The sequence below is a fragment of the Sceloporus undulatus genome, chromosome 1 (assembly GCF_019175285.1).
Source record: "Sceloporus undulatus isolate JIND9_A2432 ecotype Alabama chromosome 1, SceUnd_v1.1, whole genome shotgun sequence".
In the NCBI taxonomy this organism is placed as follows: domain Eukaryota; kingdom Metazoa; phylum Chordata; class Lepidosauria; order Squamata; family Phrynosomatidae; genus Sceloporus; species Sceloporus undulatus.
Window position 1 is genome coordinate 217457246 of NC_056522.1, and position 15006 is coordinate 217472251.

The 15006-nt window shown below is 39.7% G+C and overlaps 1 protein-coding gene and 1 long non-coding RNA gene across 7 annotated transcripts in view; one reads left to right on the forward strand and one right to left on the reverse strand.

Moving 5' to 3' along the window:
- The window catches only part of CCDC148 (coiled-coil domain containing 148), a 133667-nt gene that overhangs the window by 108649 nt on the left and 10012 nt on the right, over nt 1-15006 (forward strand). For 5 of the 6 annotated variants that reach the window (XM_042445892.1, XM_042445893.1, XM_042445891.1 and 2 more), the window contains 2 exons: nt 3795-3913; nt 14727-14844. In XM_042445892.1, the coding sequence (XP_042301826.1) occupies nt 3795-3913; nt 14727-14844 (237 nt within the window). The remainder of the gene's footprint in view (nt 1-3794; nt 3914-14726; nt 14845-15006) is intronic. The other variant, XR_006101456.1, reaches the window with a different exon arrangement.
- Nucleotides 13410-15006, reverse strand: part of LOC121919361 — a 2436-nt gene continuing 839 nt past the window's right edge. The window contains exon 2 of the long non-coding RNA XR_006101457.1: nt 13410-13443. This is a non-coding gene — a long non-coding RNA (uncharacterized LOC121919361). The remainder of the gene's footprint in view (nt 13444-15006) is intronic.

Here is a 15006-nt window from a genome sequence, read left to right on the forward strand (position 1 = left end):
TGGGGTGGTTCCTCTGGCATCATTGAAGTTAATCCATACAATTTTGGAGGTGGTTTTTAAAAAGCCTGAAAATATAACTTGCATTTGCTATGCCCCAAGGTGCATAGACAGATGTAGATTCCTCTGTAGTTAAATTTTGTAAAATCAAGGTCTGCAGAGAAAGTCAGCTATTCTTTTGCCCTCCCCTCATTTGAAAGTGAAAACTAAATTCCTAATGACTTCACATAATTATTGGGATAAAATGTTCAGGTCTGTAAGGGAAAATAATACCAGGGGTGTGCCACAGGTCATATCACCCTAGAAAATGGTTACAAGACGGCATACCAATTTCTGTATAAAAGGAAAGATGGGACCACTGTTGCATCCTAGTCCTTTTATTTCATCAACACAGTGGATTTAGTAAATACCCACTTAGAGTAGAGACTGCCACCTAGTGTAAGTCTCGGTGAGTTTGTAACCCCTCTGGAATTTAAGTCTTCCTGCCCTTGGGCTCACTGTAAAATGGTCAAGATAGGAATGTTCAGATTCTATAGAATATCAAAGAAACACTGTGGAGATGGGGACAAGAAATTACATACCGGTAGGCACTAAAAAGTCCCCCTAGCCATTTCACACAATAATTTGGATTTGTGCATGTGCGTGTGCTTCAGTGAAGCAATTAATTTTGTTATCTATACATTATTGATGCGTATTTGCCATTTTAATTCTAACAGAGTGATGTATCATCCACTCCCTACCTAGAGTAAATACCGTAAATCATATGTTTTTGAAGTAATCACAGTTTTGTTTCTCCTTTGAATATTAATTGCTAATCATTGTTTTGTTTTGTTTTTCACTCTGAGCAAATGGAATTAATGAATCTTAAGCTTAAGCATAATGCTAACTTTTGGTTCCTTGGAAACAAATATTAGATTTTTTTTCTTTCTTTAGTATATTCCCTTCACTTTTGTAGTTATTGCAAAGAGGGATATTAAGGTGCAAAGAATTGGCTGCCTTTGGCTACTGCTGTGCAGTATTTTCTGTAAGATGATAAAGGAAGGTTTGATCTTTGGGAGAAAGTGAACCTCTGCTACATGAATGTGGTTCAAGCTTTTTCTTCTGGAAGGAATCTCAACTTGGTAAGAATAGGAACTTTCTAGTGGGTGAGATAGTAGACCTGTATCCAGTTCTTTGTTTTGTTAGTGAATAGCTGTTTTTTGCAATTTTAAAATTGGTTGTTTGCATTTTGTTGGTTCAAGGTGTGTACCATCCAGAACGCGGAAAGTTATTTTTTTGTTTCCTAAAAGTAACTTTGTGTCTTTAATGGTGTAGAGCTTTTAGATGACTCATTACATTTCTTCTTACTTTGACTGTGCATGGGGGAAGGGACTCCATCTAAAAAGTAATAACGTTAGAAGCCTTGCTCCTAACCCGCCTAGTAATGAGAAAATGTTACAGTCAGTCCTCTGTAGCCATGGATTCTGCATGCACGGCTTGAAAATATTTTTTAAAAAACATTCCAAAAGTAAACCTTGCTTTTGCCATTTTATATAAGGGACACCATTTTGTATATAACGGGACTTGAGCATCCATGGATTTCGGTATCTATGGGGCAGGGTATCCTGGGGTTAAACCCCAGCAAATAACAAGGGCCCACTGTATTAGTAAACACTGAAAAGTAACACTAACAGATTAAAGCTGTTTGCAAAAAGAACAGTGTTATGCCTTCTTTTTCAAGAAATAATACTTTGGAGATCAGGATTTGATTCTCAGCTCAACCATGAAAACCACTGAGTGGCCCTGAAAAGTCATATGCTCTCAGCCTCAGGGAAAAGCAATGGCAAACCTCCTCTGCACAAATCTTGCCAAAAAAGCACCCCATGATAGGTGAGGTTGCCATAAGTCATAAATGACTTGAAGACACACAACAATAACATAGAACAGCAACAATGGAGTGTTTTAGCCATATAGGCACAGAATCGTAAAGTTGGAAGTGACCCTTGCCGCACAGGAATACGCAAATAAAGCACTTGCAAATCCATACAGTAATAGTTTGCTTCTTCCTGGGAAAAGTGAAGTCGTGTAGATCGTTACTGTTAACCACCTTTTGGCTTATTAAAATACAAAGCAAATCATTCTAAATTATACTTTCACCATTTGACAGAGGGTTGATTTGTACAAACCAAATATAGCAATAGCAATAGCAGGTACATTTCTATACCGCTTATCAGTGCACTTAAGCACTCCCTAAGCGGTTTACAAGGTGTAAGCTAATTGACCCCAACAATCTGGGTACTCATTTTAGCGATCTCAGAAGGATGCTACCCTGAGTCGAGCTTGAGCCCTTTCGCTGGTATTGAACTCGCAACCTTGCGGTTTTGAGTGAGTGGCTGCAATACAGGCATTTAACCACTGCGCCATCATGTACAACAACTTAATATCACCTTACCCCAAGGGTAATCCCCCCCCCCCCCCCGGAAAACATTTAGCTCTGAAGCCTCAAGAGATGGGACACGTACTGCATACATATGTGAATCAGTCTTCAAAGTACTGGAGCCTTCACACAATTGTCTCTCAGTAAGTAATTTCGAAACATATCTTTTCATACAGCCTTTACTGAAATAAAGGGATAGTATATCTAATAGTGAGAGCTGGTGTGGTATACTGGTTGGGTTACTGCACTAGTATGTAGGAGATCCAGTTTCAAGTTCTCACTGAGCAATGAAACTCACTGGATGGTCATGGGCCAGTCATTTTCTGCCACCTTGACCTACCCCACAAGAGTGTTGTGAGAATAAGGTGGGAAAGAGGAGAGCCATGCATCAAGCTTGTTGGAGGAAAGCCAGTATGTAAGTGTAAATTATCATTCATCACCCTCACTGCAACAACCAGTTGTTTTATTAACTATCTTTTAATTGAGACTGTGACAATCCACAGAGGGGAGAATGGCAGCTACTTGTTTGCTTCTTGGGGTGGGGGGAAAATTGGACATATTCCCCCTACCCTCAGGTTTAGAGAAGAATCAGTTGTTTCAGTTTAATTAACCTTTAGTTTATCTCTGGTGTAGGCGGATATTTTTTCATGACAGAGGAAGTGCTTGTCCTGTTAATTAGCTTTTGCTCTGAACAAACACATCCATAGTTGTTGGATGTCGTTCCATAAACCACACAGCCAGACGGTCAGCTATGAAATCCGCAAGAGTATTTCCATGTATCTTCTCATATTATAGCACTGACACTTGAGTTCTGTTTGCTTTCATTGCAGATAGCTTTGATCAGAGTGTCCAGAAATTGCCAGTTGTTCTTTCTCTGCCTCCTGTGACATCTGCTTTCAGTTATTCTACTCTCTCTCTGTCTGTGTTTAAGGAGAAAATCTAAAACACAAATGACCAATATTCTATTTGTTTAACTTCCTTGTCTTTCTTATTCATACACTTGCATTTTCTCTTGCATGTCCACTGTTGGAATTTGCTGTTACATATTTTAAAATTGGTCTTTTGCAGATGTTTGTAGAAAGTTAATAAAGTGAAAATTAGTTTCCTTCCAGATTTTTTACAGTAATAATGCTATCTGTGATTCATTTTTATATAAAGAGTATGGAATGAGGGTGTTGCAACAAGCACAGTCAGGCCTAACTGTTCTTTAAGCGAGTTCTTGTCCCAAAATGTGAAATGGACAGTTAAATTGCTACCTGGCAATATGCATTGGGCAAATAAAACTGTTATTATAGAAACCAAAATAGCCTTCACCCAGTGATAGAATCTCTCTTCCTCTCCCCCATTTTTTGTTACCTTTGCATTTTTTTCAAATCTTTAGATGAAAAAGTACTGGGCTGAAAAGCAACGCCAGTGGCAGGAGCTGGAAGCAAAAGATCTACTGCGTTTGGCAGAATTTAAGAAATTAATGGCTGAACAAGTGATTAAAGACAGAGAAAGGTAAAGTTGCACATATGCCTAATAGAAGACACACAAAAAGGAGTCTTGATGATTGAGTAATCTTCCTATTGAGTCAGGGGCCATTCATACTGTGGAAATAAACCAGTTTGGAACCGGTTTATTTCCATGACCCGATGCAGTTTGTGGGGGATGCCCCCCCAAAGCACATTTAAACCAGTGTATTTGGCACCGGACTATTGGTTCTTTTTTTATGAGCCACAATTATCTGCATCTTTGGTAGTGTGAGTACACTACCGAATTGATTCAAATTGTGGTGCATCGTTCCCAGAAATGGAGGTGCCTCCATTTTAAATCGATACAGTGGCAAATGTGAATAGCAACAGGGTTAAAATGGCATGGAGAGATTTCATCATGGTAAATAGAGTGGGAACACCAAACCGATTCTGAATTGGTTCTGGATCAGCGAGAAGATGCGAATCTCTTTGTTCAAAAAAGTAAGTGTGAATGACCCCTCATAGGTTCCAAAAACACTGCAGAAATCATCCAGTTTGAGACCGTTTTAATTGCCCTGGCTCAGTGCTAATGAATCCTCACAGAGAAGGCTGAATGTCTCACAAAACTACAGTTCCCTAGCATTCCCTAACATTGAGCTGGGGCAGTTAAAGTGGTCTCACATTGAATGATTTCTGCAGTGTGTTTTGGACCATAGTTGCAGAGATCTGTTTAAAAATCCTCTTTAGATCTTAAAATAATTGTTTCCCTTTAAAAATATTACTACCTTTATTTATCATTTAGCATGGAACTAAAAAATAAATAATTTGCACAGAGTTACTCAGAAACTCAGTGGAGCTTACTTCTGAGTAGATTTGCACACAGTTCTTATTTCTTTCCCATTCTTATCACACTGTTGATATGACCTGAATCAAATCACTGATACACCCTTGGTCCAAGGAGTGAAAGGTTCATGGTCACCCTGAAATGGTGGCGTGAGCTGCCTCCATTGCTCAGACCAATAGGTAGTGGTTCTGATAGACCTCAGATGGTGTAGGGGTTTGTGTGAAGTTAACCACCACCTCCGAGCTTCTCCTTTCACCTGTATATTCATAAGCTTGTACAACATATGTACCTGTAGTGAATTAGGCCATTATTCCATTTAGCTTAGTGCTCCCAAATATGACTAACAATAGCTTTCTCCAAGATCAGAAGCTGAAGTGTTTTCTCTGCTACAATTATCCTGTAACTTCAGCTCACAGCATCCTACATCCTTAAATCATTTCAGAGCTATCACATAGATTTGGTCTCTGCTGCTTCAGAAGGTGGAGCCTAAACCAATAGGGTTCAGATTTCAAGGAAGGGGCTTCGACTAAATTTTAGAAAGACATTCCTGATGGCATGAGCTGTTCAGCTGTGAGACACACTGCCTTGACAGGTACTGGGCTGTCTTTCAGGAGAGTTTTTAGACAAGCTAGATCACTACATTGGTCAGCAGTATTATGTTTTGTTTTGGGGTTTTTTGCATTGGCAGGTGGTTGGACTAAATGACCTTTGTGATCCCTTCTAGTGCTCTGATTCTCTGATGACTGTAGGAGACAAAAGCAGCTTTTAGATTCTGACAGCTTGCAGTCAAAGGACGTGATGCCTTTCAGGCTTCCTGTGGCTCTGATGAGGCCAACTACTTTCACCTCTACAGCTCTTTTTGTGTTACTATTCTACTAGCAAACAAAAGAAATGAAATACAGTATTTCTGTTTAGATAGCAGTGTCCAATTTCTCTCTGTTGCACATTATGATGCTCCTTGTTATAATGATAACTCTTAAGAATATGCCTTTTGTCCTAGGACTTTCACCTCATTTTGAGACTGAGAGATCTAGGTCTAATCTGCCCTGCAGAAATAATGCAATTTGACAGCATTTTAACTGTTATGGCTCCACCCTATGGAATTCTAGGATTCTGGGCTAAAAGTCTCACAAAACTACAAATCCCAGAATTCCATAGCATTGAGTCATGGCAGTTAAAGTGGTGTCAAATGACAGTATTTCTGCACTGCACATTAGACCCCAGCTAAAGATATTGCCTGAGGCACTCAAGGGCAGGTTTTTTTTTTTTTGCATAAATGTTTTCAATAGCAGTTACAGTATAAGAAATTGTGGCGATGACAACAATTCCACCTGAGATATGCAGATACTGCTTCATTCCATTCTGTTCTATATTCTATTTATTGATTAATACATCGGGATCTTACAGTATTTTTTCAGTTATTCTATCAATTGAGTTAACATGAGATGATTTTCTTAAAATTAACATCCTTCATGAGTGTACTGGGTTGGGTCTCTGCTATCAGGTAGATAACTTTTGGAGCCCTTGTTAGCATCGTAATAATAAATAATTAATAATTTGTTTTATTTATATACCGCTATTCCAAAGATCATAGCGGTGAACAGCAAGTAAGCTAATTAGCAAGTACCCAAACGACAACAGCTATCCAGTACAGAGGAGTCGTCAACTTGTATTAGTATTTGATACTTTTTGCATTAGGTTTGCAATTTGAGGCTGTAGAAAGATATGAACATATTAGAGGAGTGAATTTTCCTCTATTGCTAACCTGCTTGTACAGTTCTCATAGTGGGGGGAGGGGGAATGAGAGATGGGCCGTGTTTGTGTACTTTGATTTTTGGTGTTTGTTTGTGTACTAAATAACGCTTGAAAGTGCATCTTCCTTCAGCCTTAGCCTCGGGGGATGCTACATATAAACCAACAATGAGGAATTTGATTGCTGGCCAGGGATAGTCTGGGTTGAATTAGTTTGAATGCTCAATACTACTATTTTCTAGGAGAAAATGCTGGACACCATCAGTTAAAGGTCTGGAATACTTTATCTGCTATAGACCACCTACTGCATCATTTACCACCAATGAGACTTTTCATAATAGTAATTATATGTATCAGAGTTTTACACTGAAAGAAACTCTAGGGAGGCCTGGACCTGCATGCAGTTTTGGCACAGGCCACCTTGGCCCAACAAGTGATGGTGTTAAGTCTGTAAACACAGAACAAATAGCTGTAATCTAAGCAAGGTTCAATGAGAAATATTTGGGATATACACTGCATTTAAGTTTTGTGTTTTCATTTACTCAGCACCCTAATGCAGTAGCCTTCAATGGTTTCAACCACACTCACATTTTGACATATCCAGTCCTGTCCCATCCCAATTTATTTTGAGCTAACATTTTTATTGCGTTTATTCTGAAGGTTCATACCACAGCTTTCAATCAAATAATTCTCAAAATGTCTTACAAGGAAGAGATAATAATGCAAAAACCCCAAATCTCTACTCACAGAAACAATAAACATTTGTGGTGAATTTTCTTTCTGGAAAGGAGAGAGAGAAAGAAAGGACCCTACCTGTTTTTATGGCACACGGCTGGGTCTGGTCTTCCCATGATGCTCTTTCTGGAAAGCAGGAATTGCAACTTCTGAGTAGCCCTTGGTCCCTTGGCAGTGGTGGATGCTTTTAATACCAGGAGAGCCAGCATGGCACAGTGGTTTGAGTGTTGGACTATGACTCTGAAAACCAGGGTTCAAATCCCAGCTGAGCCATGAAATGCACTGAGTGATCTTGGGCAAGTCCCACTCTCTTAGCCTCAGAGGATGTCAATGGCAAAACCTTCTCTGAAGAAACTTGCCAAAAAAAAAACTCCTCTGCAATAGATTTTCCTTAGGTTGCCATAAATCGGAAACAACTTGAAGGTACACAACAATAACAACAAGCTTTCCTGTCAACATGACCTTATTTTTGTTTCACCGTTCTGCACTGGAGGAGAGAAACTATTTTTTGTTGCTGAAAATTGGTTTTCTACCCAAGTAACTCTTTTTCTTTCTTCCCTTGCAAAACTTACTTGACAGAACAGGTTGGACCCCTATGTGGTTGATGCCAATAATTATTTGTGCCCACAGCTACTTTGAATGAGGTTTGTTTGCCTCCAGTGGTGGGAATTCATAGAAAGATACAGGGCTTCTGAATGTCCAGTCCATGTCCCCCAGCTTCTTTCTCAAGTCATTCTGTGTATTAATGTCAATTTACCCCATTTCATACATTTCCCCTTAAAATTCTTTAATTGCTTTCATTGGAATCATTTATTTATGTTTAAAATTTGTATACTTTGTCTACTTTGCTCCCAACAATTCACCTGCAGTTCTTTTTGACTCCAAACAAGAAGTATATTAGAAGCTTCAGGGCAAGTTATCTTATTGATCTGCCTTTGAGCTCCATTTATTATATAACATGTACTCTTAGACATCAGTTCTGCTTAAAGCATTCACTTATCACAGCATATCCCCACTGACAATGGAAGGCACACATTTCCATGATCTGATGACCAGGTTGATCAATGGCACTGTGTTCGTATTTTAAGTGTCAGATGAAAGACAAAGTTGTGAATTCAGTAGTGGTTTTAATGCCAACCAGCACCTTTGAATTACAATTCAGTGAATTTAAACTTGTATTTTGTGGCCATGTTCAGGTTTCTCTAACATGTGCGTGTTGCTTTGCTATGAAATCTTGTTTTACATTTTAAAATAGACTTTTAAACGAAATTGTTTAGGGAGTCATGCAAAACATATGTGATGTATATGCTAGATAGACTGGGTGGGGGAATTCAGTCCAAAAACAAAATAATGAACTGGGGAGATCAAGTGTCCAAACCAACAGGATAGGTTCCCTTTTCAGCCTTATCTATTAATATTCCTCTGCATAAGCTTGTTGAAGACTTCAGTTTGTTAAGATGGAAATGCAAAACTGGAAGCCAAACCGTTTGATCCAAATTCTCAAACATTCTGTGGAAACAGAATTATCAGAGAAGGAAATGGAGATGCTTTCTGAATCTCTCATTTGCTCTTTGACTGATACAGAAGGCTCTCTTTGGGTTGAACTTCTTTGAATCTGCTATGAATATTTATTCTAGAATAGAGAATAGAGATTCCTGTGTGAAATAGTGTACATATTATAAACATGTTCATAATGCACTTTTAAAGCTCTTATAATAAACATGGTAGCTAAATTTTCTGTTGCATATGTATGAGATGCATCCTGAAAGAAATTTTAATGAAATTATGCTTATCAGAAATTACATGAATGTGTTTTCACAGTACTTCAAAAGTGCCTTCACTGAAACCAGTATACTAAGCTCATTATTCAATTTCTTGTTTAAAAAAAGAATGTCGCTTAACCATGATATTTAGTTAAAAATGAACATGGGGGAAGAAAGGTCTAATTTTAATGCTTCATCGTCCTTCCAGAATTTGATTTGAAGTGATACCAACAATATTATTTCAGAGTATAAGAAACAATGTTTGTATGCAACAGAAAAAGTGGCTTGCTGCCCCTATAACATCCCTCCAGATGTGTGAAAAGTACATCTAAACAACTGACTGCTTTCAATTCAGGAGAGTAAGATCTATATGAATAAATGTCTGCTTATGCAGTGGTACTTGCTTCTCGTCTACTCTGCCAACACTCCATAATCTGCTCTGGAGGGCCCCAGAGCTCTCCAGAACATATTTTGAGGTTGCACAGGGGGTTGCAGTGGAAAGGTGAATTGGAAACAATTCTGTCAGTGTAAGAACTTAATTGGATTCCATCTTCAGATAGATTCCAAGCTAGATATCTTGTCTAATTCTATTTCTGGTGACTTCCTTGTTTCCCATGCAAATACTGCTAGACTAGAGTCATGGCCAATATTGATTGGGTGCATGTCATTAACTTGGATATTTGTACAAAGTAAATTGAAGTCAAAGAGCCAGCATTGTGCAGTGCTTGGGTGTTGGACTAGGGAGTTTATCACATTACAAAAAAAATCTGACTTACCCCTGCTGTGTTTAAGCCTATTACGGGATGCAGTCGGGTATTATCACATGCAAAATGCCACCAATACCACCACCCGATTGCATGCCTCCTAAAGCCCATGTATAAGCCATGCTCAGATGACCGATTTGTAAAGTCTAGAGCTTCCTGACTTTGCAAATCAGCCATTAGAGTGCAGGTTGTAGGCGGGTTTTAGACAGGATACAGTCAGGTGGCAACATCGGAGCCCTGGTGGCGCAGTGGTTAAATGCCTGTACGGCAGCCATTCACTCAAAACCATAAGATTGCGAGTTCAAGACCAGCAAAAGGGCCCAAGCTCGACTCAGGCTTGCATCCTTCCGAGGTCGCTAAAGTGAGTACCCAGACTGTTGGGGGCAAAATTAGCTTACTTGCTGTTCACCGCTATGATCTTTGGAATAGCAGTATATAAATAAAACAAATTATTAATTATTATTATTTTGCATGTGTTAATACCCAACTGCATCCTGTAATAGACCTGAACACAGCAGGGGTAAGTCAGGGAGTGTTGTAATGCGATAAACTCCTAGGACTCTGGAGAACATGGATCAAACCCACACTTGGCCACTGGATGGCAAGCAAGTCACACTCTCTCAGCCTCAGAGGAAGGAAATGGTAAACCCTCTCTGAACAAATCTTGCCAATAAAACCCATGAGAAGTTCACCTTAGGGGCGTCTTAACTCAAAAATAACTTGAAGGCACATAACAACAAATTGAAGTCAAGGGGAAACCTGGGTGGAACCATGGGGAAGAGAGGTTGAATTTTTTCTCTATCATGTTCCACAAAAGAAAGATGCCTTTTTGAAGCTGCTATGCTCATTCCAGTGGTTGCTTCCATTGATACAAAGGAAATTTCCTTAAAATAATAGCATCCAAGCAAAAACTTTTATTGTGACTGGCACACAACCCTGTGCCTGTGATGACATGGAAACTCCATTATCTTTGTAAATATGGCGTGGGACAGACCACCCAAAAAGGGCAGCCTGCCGGTGTCTGTTTTTCTACTGGAGGCAAGCTGCAGCCGCCAAACCACATGGTCTCCTGCCAGCGGAAAAAGAACCTGCAAAAAGTGGGTTCTTTTCAAGCCGCGGCGCCAGCATAACGAGTGCACCACTGGCATACTTGTTACGTAAGCACCGTGCAGTGCCATGTGCATGCCATGCAGCGCTTACATAACAATGGTGGCACCCATGTATTCAGAGTGCCACATTGTTACACCCTCATCATGTGCTAGTGTTGTGGGGCGTGTGGGCATCAGTAAGGCCCTTATGTACCGGGCCTATATTTTGTATATATATTTAATATATCTTTTCTCAGTATGAGGGCTAAATCCAGTTATTATTCCCAACTAGACTGTTATTATTATTAACCTTTATTTATAAAGCGCTGTAAATTTACACAGCGCTGTACATACAATCTTTTTAATTGGACGCTTCCCTGCCCTCAGGCTTACAATCTAAAAAGACATGACACAAAAGGAGAAGGGAGTGGTGGAGGGGAAGGGGCCTTTCTAGTAGGATAATACATATAAAATACATAGCAATACAGGAAATGATTCAATAAAACAGACAACAAAGAAACATCAAATAGCAAGTGACAGTTATGCAATGCCTGGGAAGGCTTCTCTGAACAGGATGGTCTTCACCTCCTTTTTGAAGCTGGTTAAAGAAGTGGTGGCTCTTGCTCGCGGGGGAAGCAGGTTCCAGGAGTGAGGGGCAGCGAGTGAGAAGGGGCGAATCCTAGATGGGGCAGAGGAAATCCTGGGCTGGGACAGCAGACCTTGACTACCAGAACGGAGGGCCCTAGTGGGAAGGTGAGGAGAAATAACGTCTGATAAGTAAGGAGGGGCCAGCCCATGGAGGGCTTTAAACGTTGACAGCAGGAGCTTATGTTGAATGCGGAAAGGAAGGGGGAGCCAGTGAAGGGATGCCAACACAGGAGAGAGGTGGTCAGAGCGGTGGGCGGATGTGATAATGCGTGCAGCTGAATGCTGGACAGAAATTAGAGGATGGAGGTGAGAAAGAGGAAGCCCAGCCAGGAGGATGTTACAGTAATCAAGTCATGAGACCACTAGGGCATGGACCAGGATCTTGGCAGTAGAGGCGGAGAGATATGGTCGGATTTTGGCAATGTTGTACAAAAAGAATCTACAAGCTTTGGCTGTGGTCTGGATCTGAGGGATACACGACAGAGAAGAATCAAAGATGAAACCAAGACTGCGGGCTTGCTGGACTGGTTGAATAGAAATGTTGTCCACAGAGACAGAAAAGGAGTGTTGAAGGGTGGGCTTAGGAGGAAAGACAAGAAGCTCCGTCTTGGACATGTTGAGCTTCAAACGCCAATGGCGCATCCACTGCGAGACAGCCGTGAGGCAAGATGAAACTTGCTGTTCAAGCCTTGGAGAAAGATCAGGGGTGGAAAGATACAACTGGGTGTCATCGGCATACAGATGGTAGGAAAAACCAAAAGAGCTAATGAGTTTACCTAAGGACAGTGTGTAGAGAGAAAACAGAAGGGGGCCCAGAACAGAGCCCTGAGGAACACCCACAGATAAGGGAACAGAGGATGAAGTCTGTCCACCTGCAACCACTGCAAAAGATCTGCCAGACAAATAAGATCTAAACCAGTCGAGAACAGAGTCTGAGAACCCAAGGTCAGAGAGTATGTCAACTAGGAGACAGTGATCAACAGTGTCAAAGGCTGCAGACAGATCAAGAAGGATGAGAACAGAGTAAAGGCCATTAGCCTTGGCCTGTAAAAGGTCATTGGAGATCTTAGTGAGAGCTGTTTCTGTGGAATGCCTTGGGCGGAAACCAGACTGAAAGGGATCAAGAATGGAGTTGGCTTCAAGAAACTCAAGACAGCAAGAATAAACAACCCGTTCCAAAACATCTGTGGAAGTTGTGGAAGTGTTCACTTAGCAAGTTCCCATTGATATAATAGGTTTATTCTACTTTGGAGTAACCGTTGGATTTAGTCCTGTGTTCCCATTTCATCAGATTACAACTCAGCCTGCTTGTTGCTATGAGCCAGCCCTTGATCTATGATAGACCTCTACATTTTACCTCTATATTTATACAAGATTTGCCAGTTTTATTTCTTTTGAAGCCATCTATAGATGCCAAGAATCAATCCTTACCATTCTTACTCTGAAGTCAGTATCTGTAATTTGAGCATGGTTTATTTCCAAGACATATTTAGGATTGAGGTTGCAATACAGGTAGCAAATAGAATAGAATAAGAACTGGATGATGCAACACATATGAAGGTGACAATGTAGTTATTCTTTAAGGTTTTGTTTTGTTTTTGTTTTGTTTTGGCAAATGTTTAATTGAATTTGTGGAATCATTGGAGGCAAAAAAGTTGTTCTCAGTTAGTAGGCCTTGGTTCTAGTTTTAGGCTTGCTGGATTTCCTTCATTTAATTTTTTAAAATACATCCTCAAGATCTTTAAAATACATACATTTGGCATTAAATAATATATTCTGACTTGAAGAATACCTTTCCAGTGCCAGAACTAAGTGGTCTGGTGTCACTATAACATTCCTCCAGATGTGTGAAGAGTACATCTAACATCTGAATGTGCTTGCAAGTCAGGAGGGTGAGATCTGTATGAATTCAAAGTCCCATCACATAAAAGTCCACTTCTGTTTTTTCCATCCAGTATTCTTCATCTTAACAGTCTGATTTACTGTAAGTGAGAAAATTTATTTTGATGTTGATACTATTCACCAGTTTGGAGTCAGGAATCCTTGGCAATCTATTGCAGATTACCAGAGAGGTTTATCAGTTATCAGTAGATCCCAGTTTACCTTCTGCCTGCCACTTCCCAAGATTTTCTTTATGGCTTGTGATGTCTGTATGTTATTGATCCCTATACAAAGAATTAAATTCTAGTTTTCATACTAAAGCATTTGCAGGCAGTGCTTCCAGTGTAATTTTTATCCCTTCTTTAATTGCGATGATACACTTTGTCCATTATTTATTAAAAAGAGTTAGGGAAATCACTTAATCAGTTTGTTTTGTCCCAGAGAAAGAGACAAAAATGGATGATACAATTTTTTCAGAGAAATTTCTGACTTTCTTAGGACTCTTCTTCAGCCAAGAGGTACAAAAGATGTTTGGAATATGTAGATGTCTGAAATTTGGTGGATGTACCGTATATACTCAACTATAAGTCGACCTCATGCATAAATCAAGGATAGGTTTGGGGGCCAAAATTATGAATTTTGATATGGCCTGTGGATAAGTCAGAGGTAAAACTTAGGGGCATGTGACAAAAGATCTAAAGGATGAAGCAAGGAAAACAATGCCAAACAACTTACAAAATTCCAGGAGGCACAACTGTTTCTGCTTTTCCTAAAGGCTGGATGGATGAGGGGGATCAATGCTTCCAGGACAGATTATGCTCTTGCTTTTCACCAGAGCATTGTTCAATTTTAAATAAGAATTAAAGTACATGCCTTACGTTGACCCATGGATGAGTCGACTCAGGTTTTTGGGGTCAATTTATTGACTAAAACTTCTAGACCTATACATGAGTATATACAGTAAACATTCCCATATGAATGCTGACATGAAATGAATTTTGTTGAATCCTTCTACATTCAGAAGTATACCTGATAATGCTGACATACACCTCAGGTTGTCTAAGTGTGATAATTAGCAATTGATTTTAAGACATTCACACAGTTCATCTGGAAATGTCAGCATTCGTATGTGAATATTGGTGATCACCAAATTTAGGACATTTTACATCATAGGCCCATGCTTGTGCATTGAACACAATGTTTACTTAGTTCTGAGCACACATTATAGGATTGTGCTATCAATGTCTGGTACATACTCCCATGTAGGCAAATTATTGATTAGCTGTTTCAGGTCTTAATTGTTCCTAATACATCAGTCAAACAATCACATACTATTAGAAAACAGATAAGCTTTAGGTCATTGACATCATGTTTTCCCTCAAAGAGTTCAGTTTCGACAAATGCTGTTGGAAAAGCGCTTGATGGAGAAAAAAGAGGCAATTCTCAAAGAAGCTCATGAGGAAGAAGAAAGGAAGAGACGTCTTGATGCTCTCAGGCAACAGGTATCTTTCCTCCCTCTGTTTAATGATTTTTATGTGAAATTTAAGCTGCAATTGCCAAACATAATATCATAGTTGAGAAATAATCAGGATATTAAAAAAAGAAAGAAAAAGAGAATGACTCCTCACTATTTCTAACTCTCCACCACTACTCATGGTCTGTTA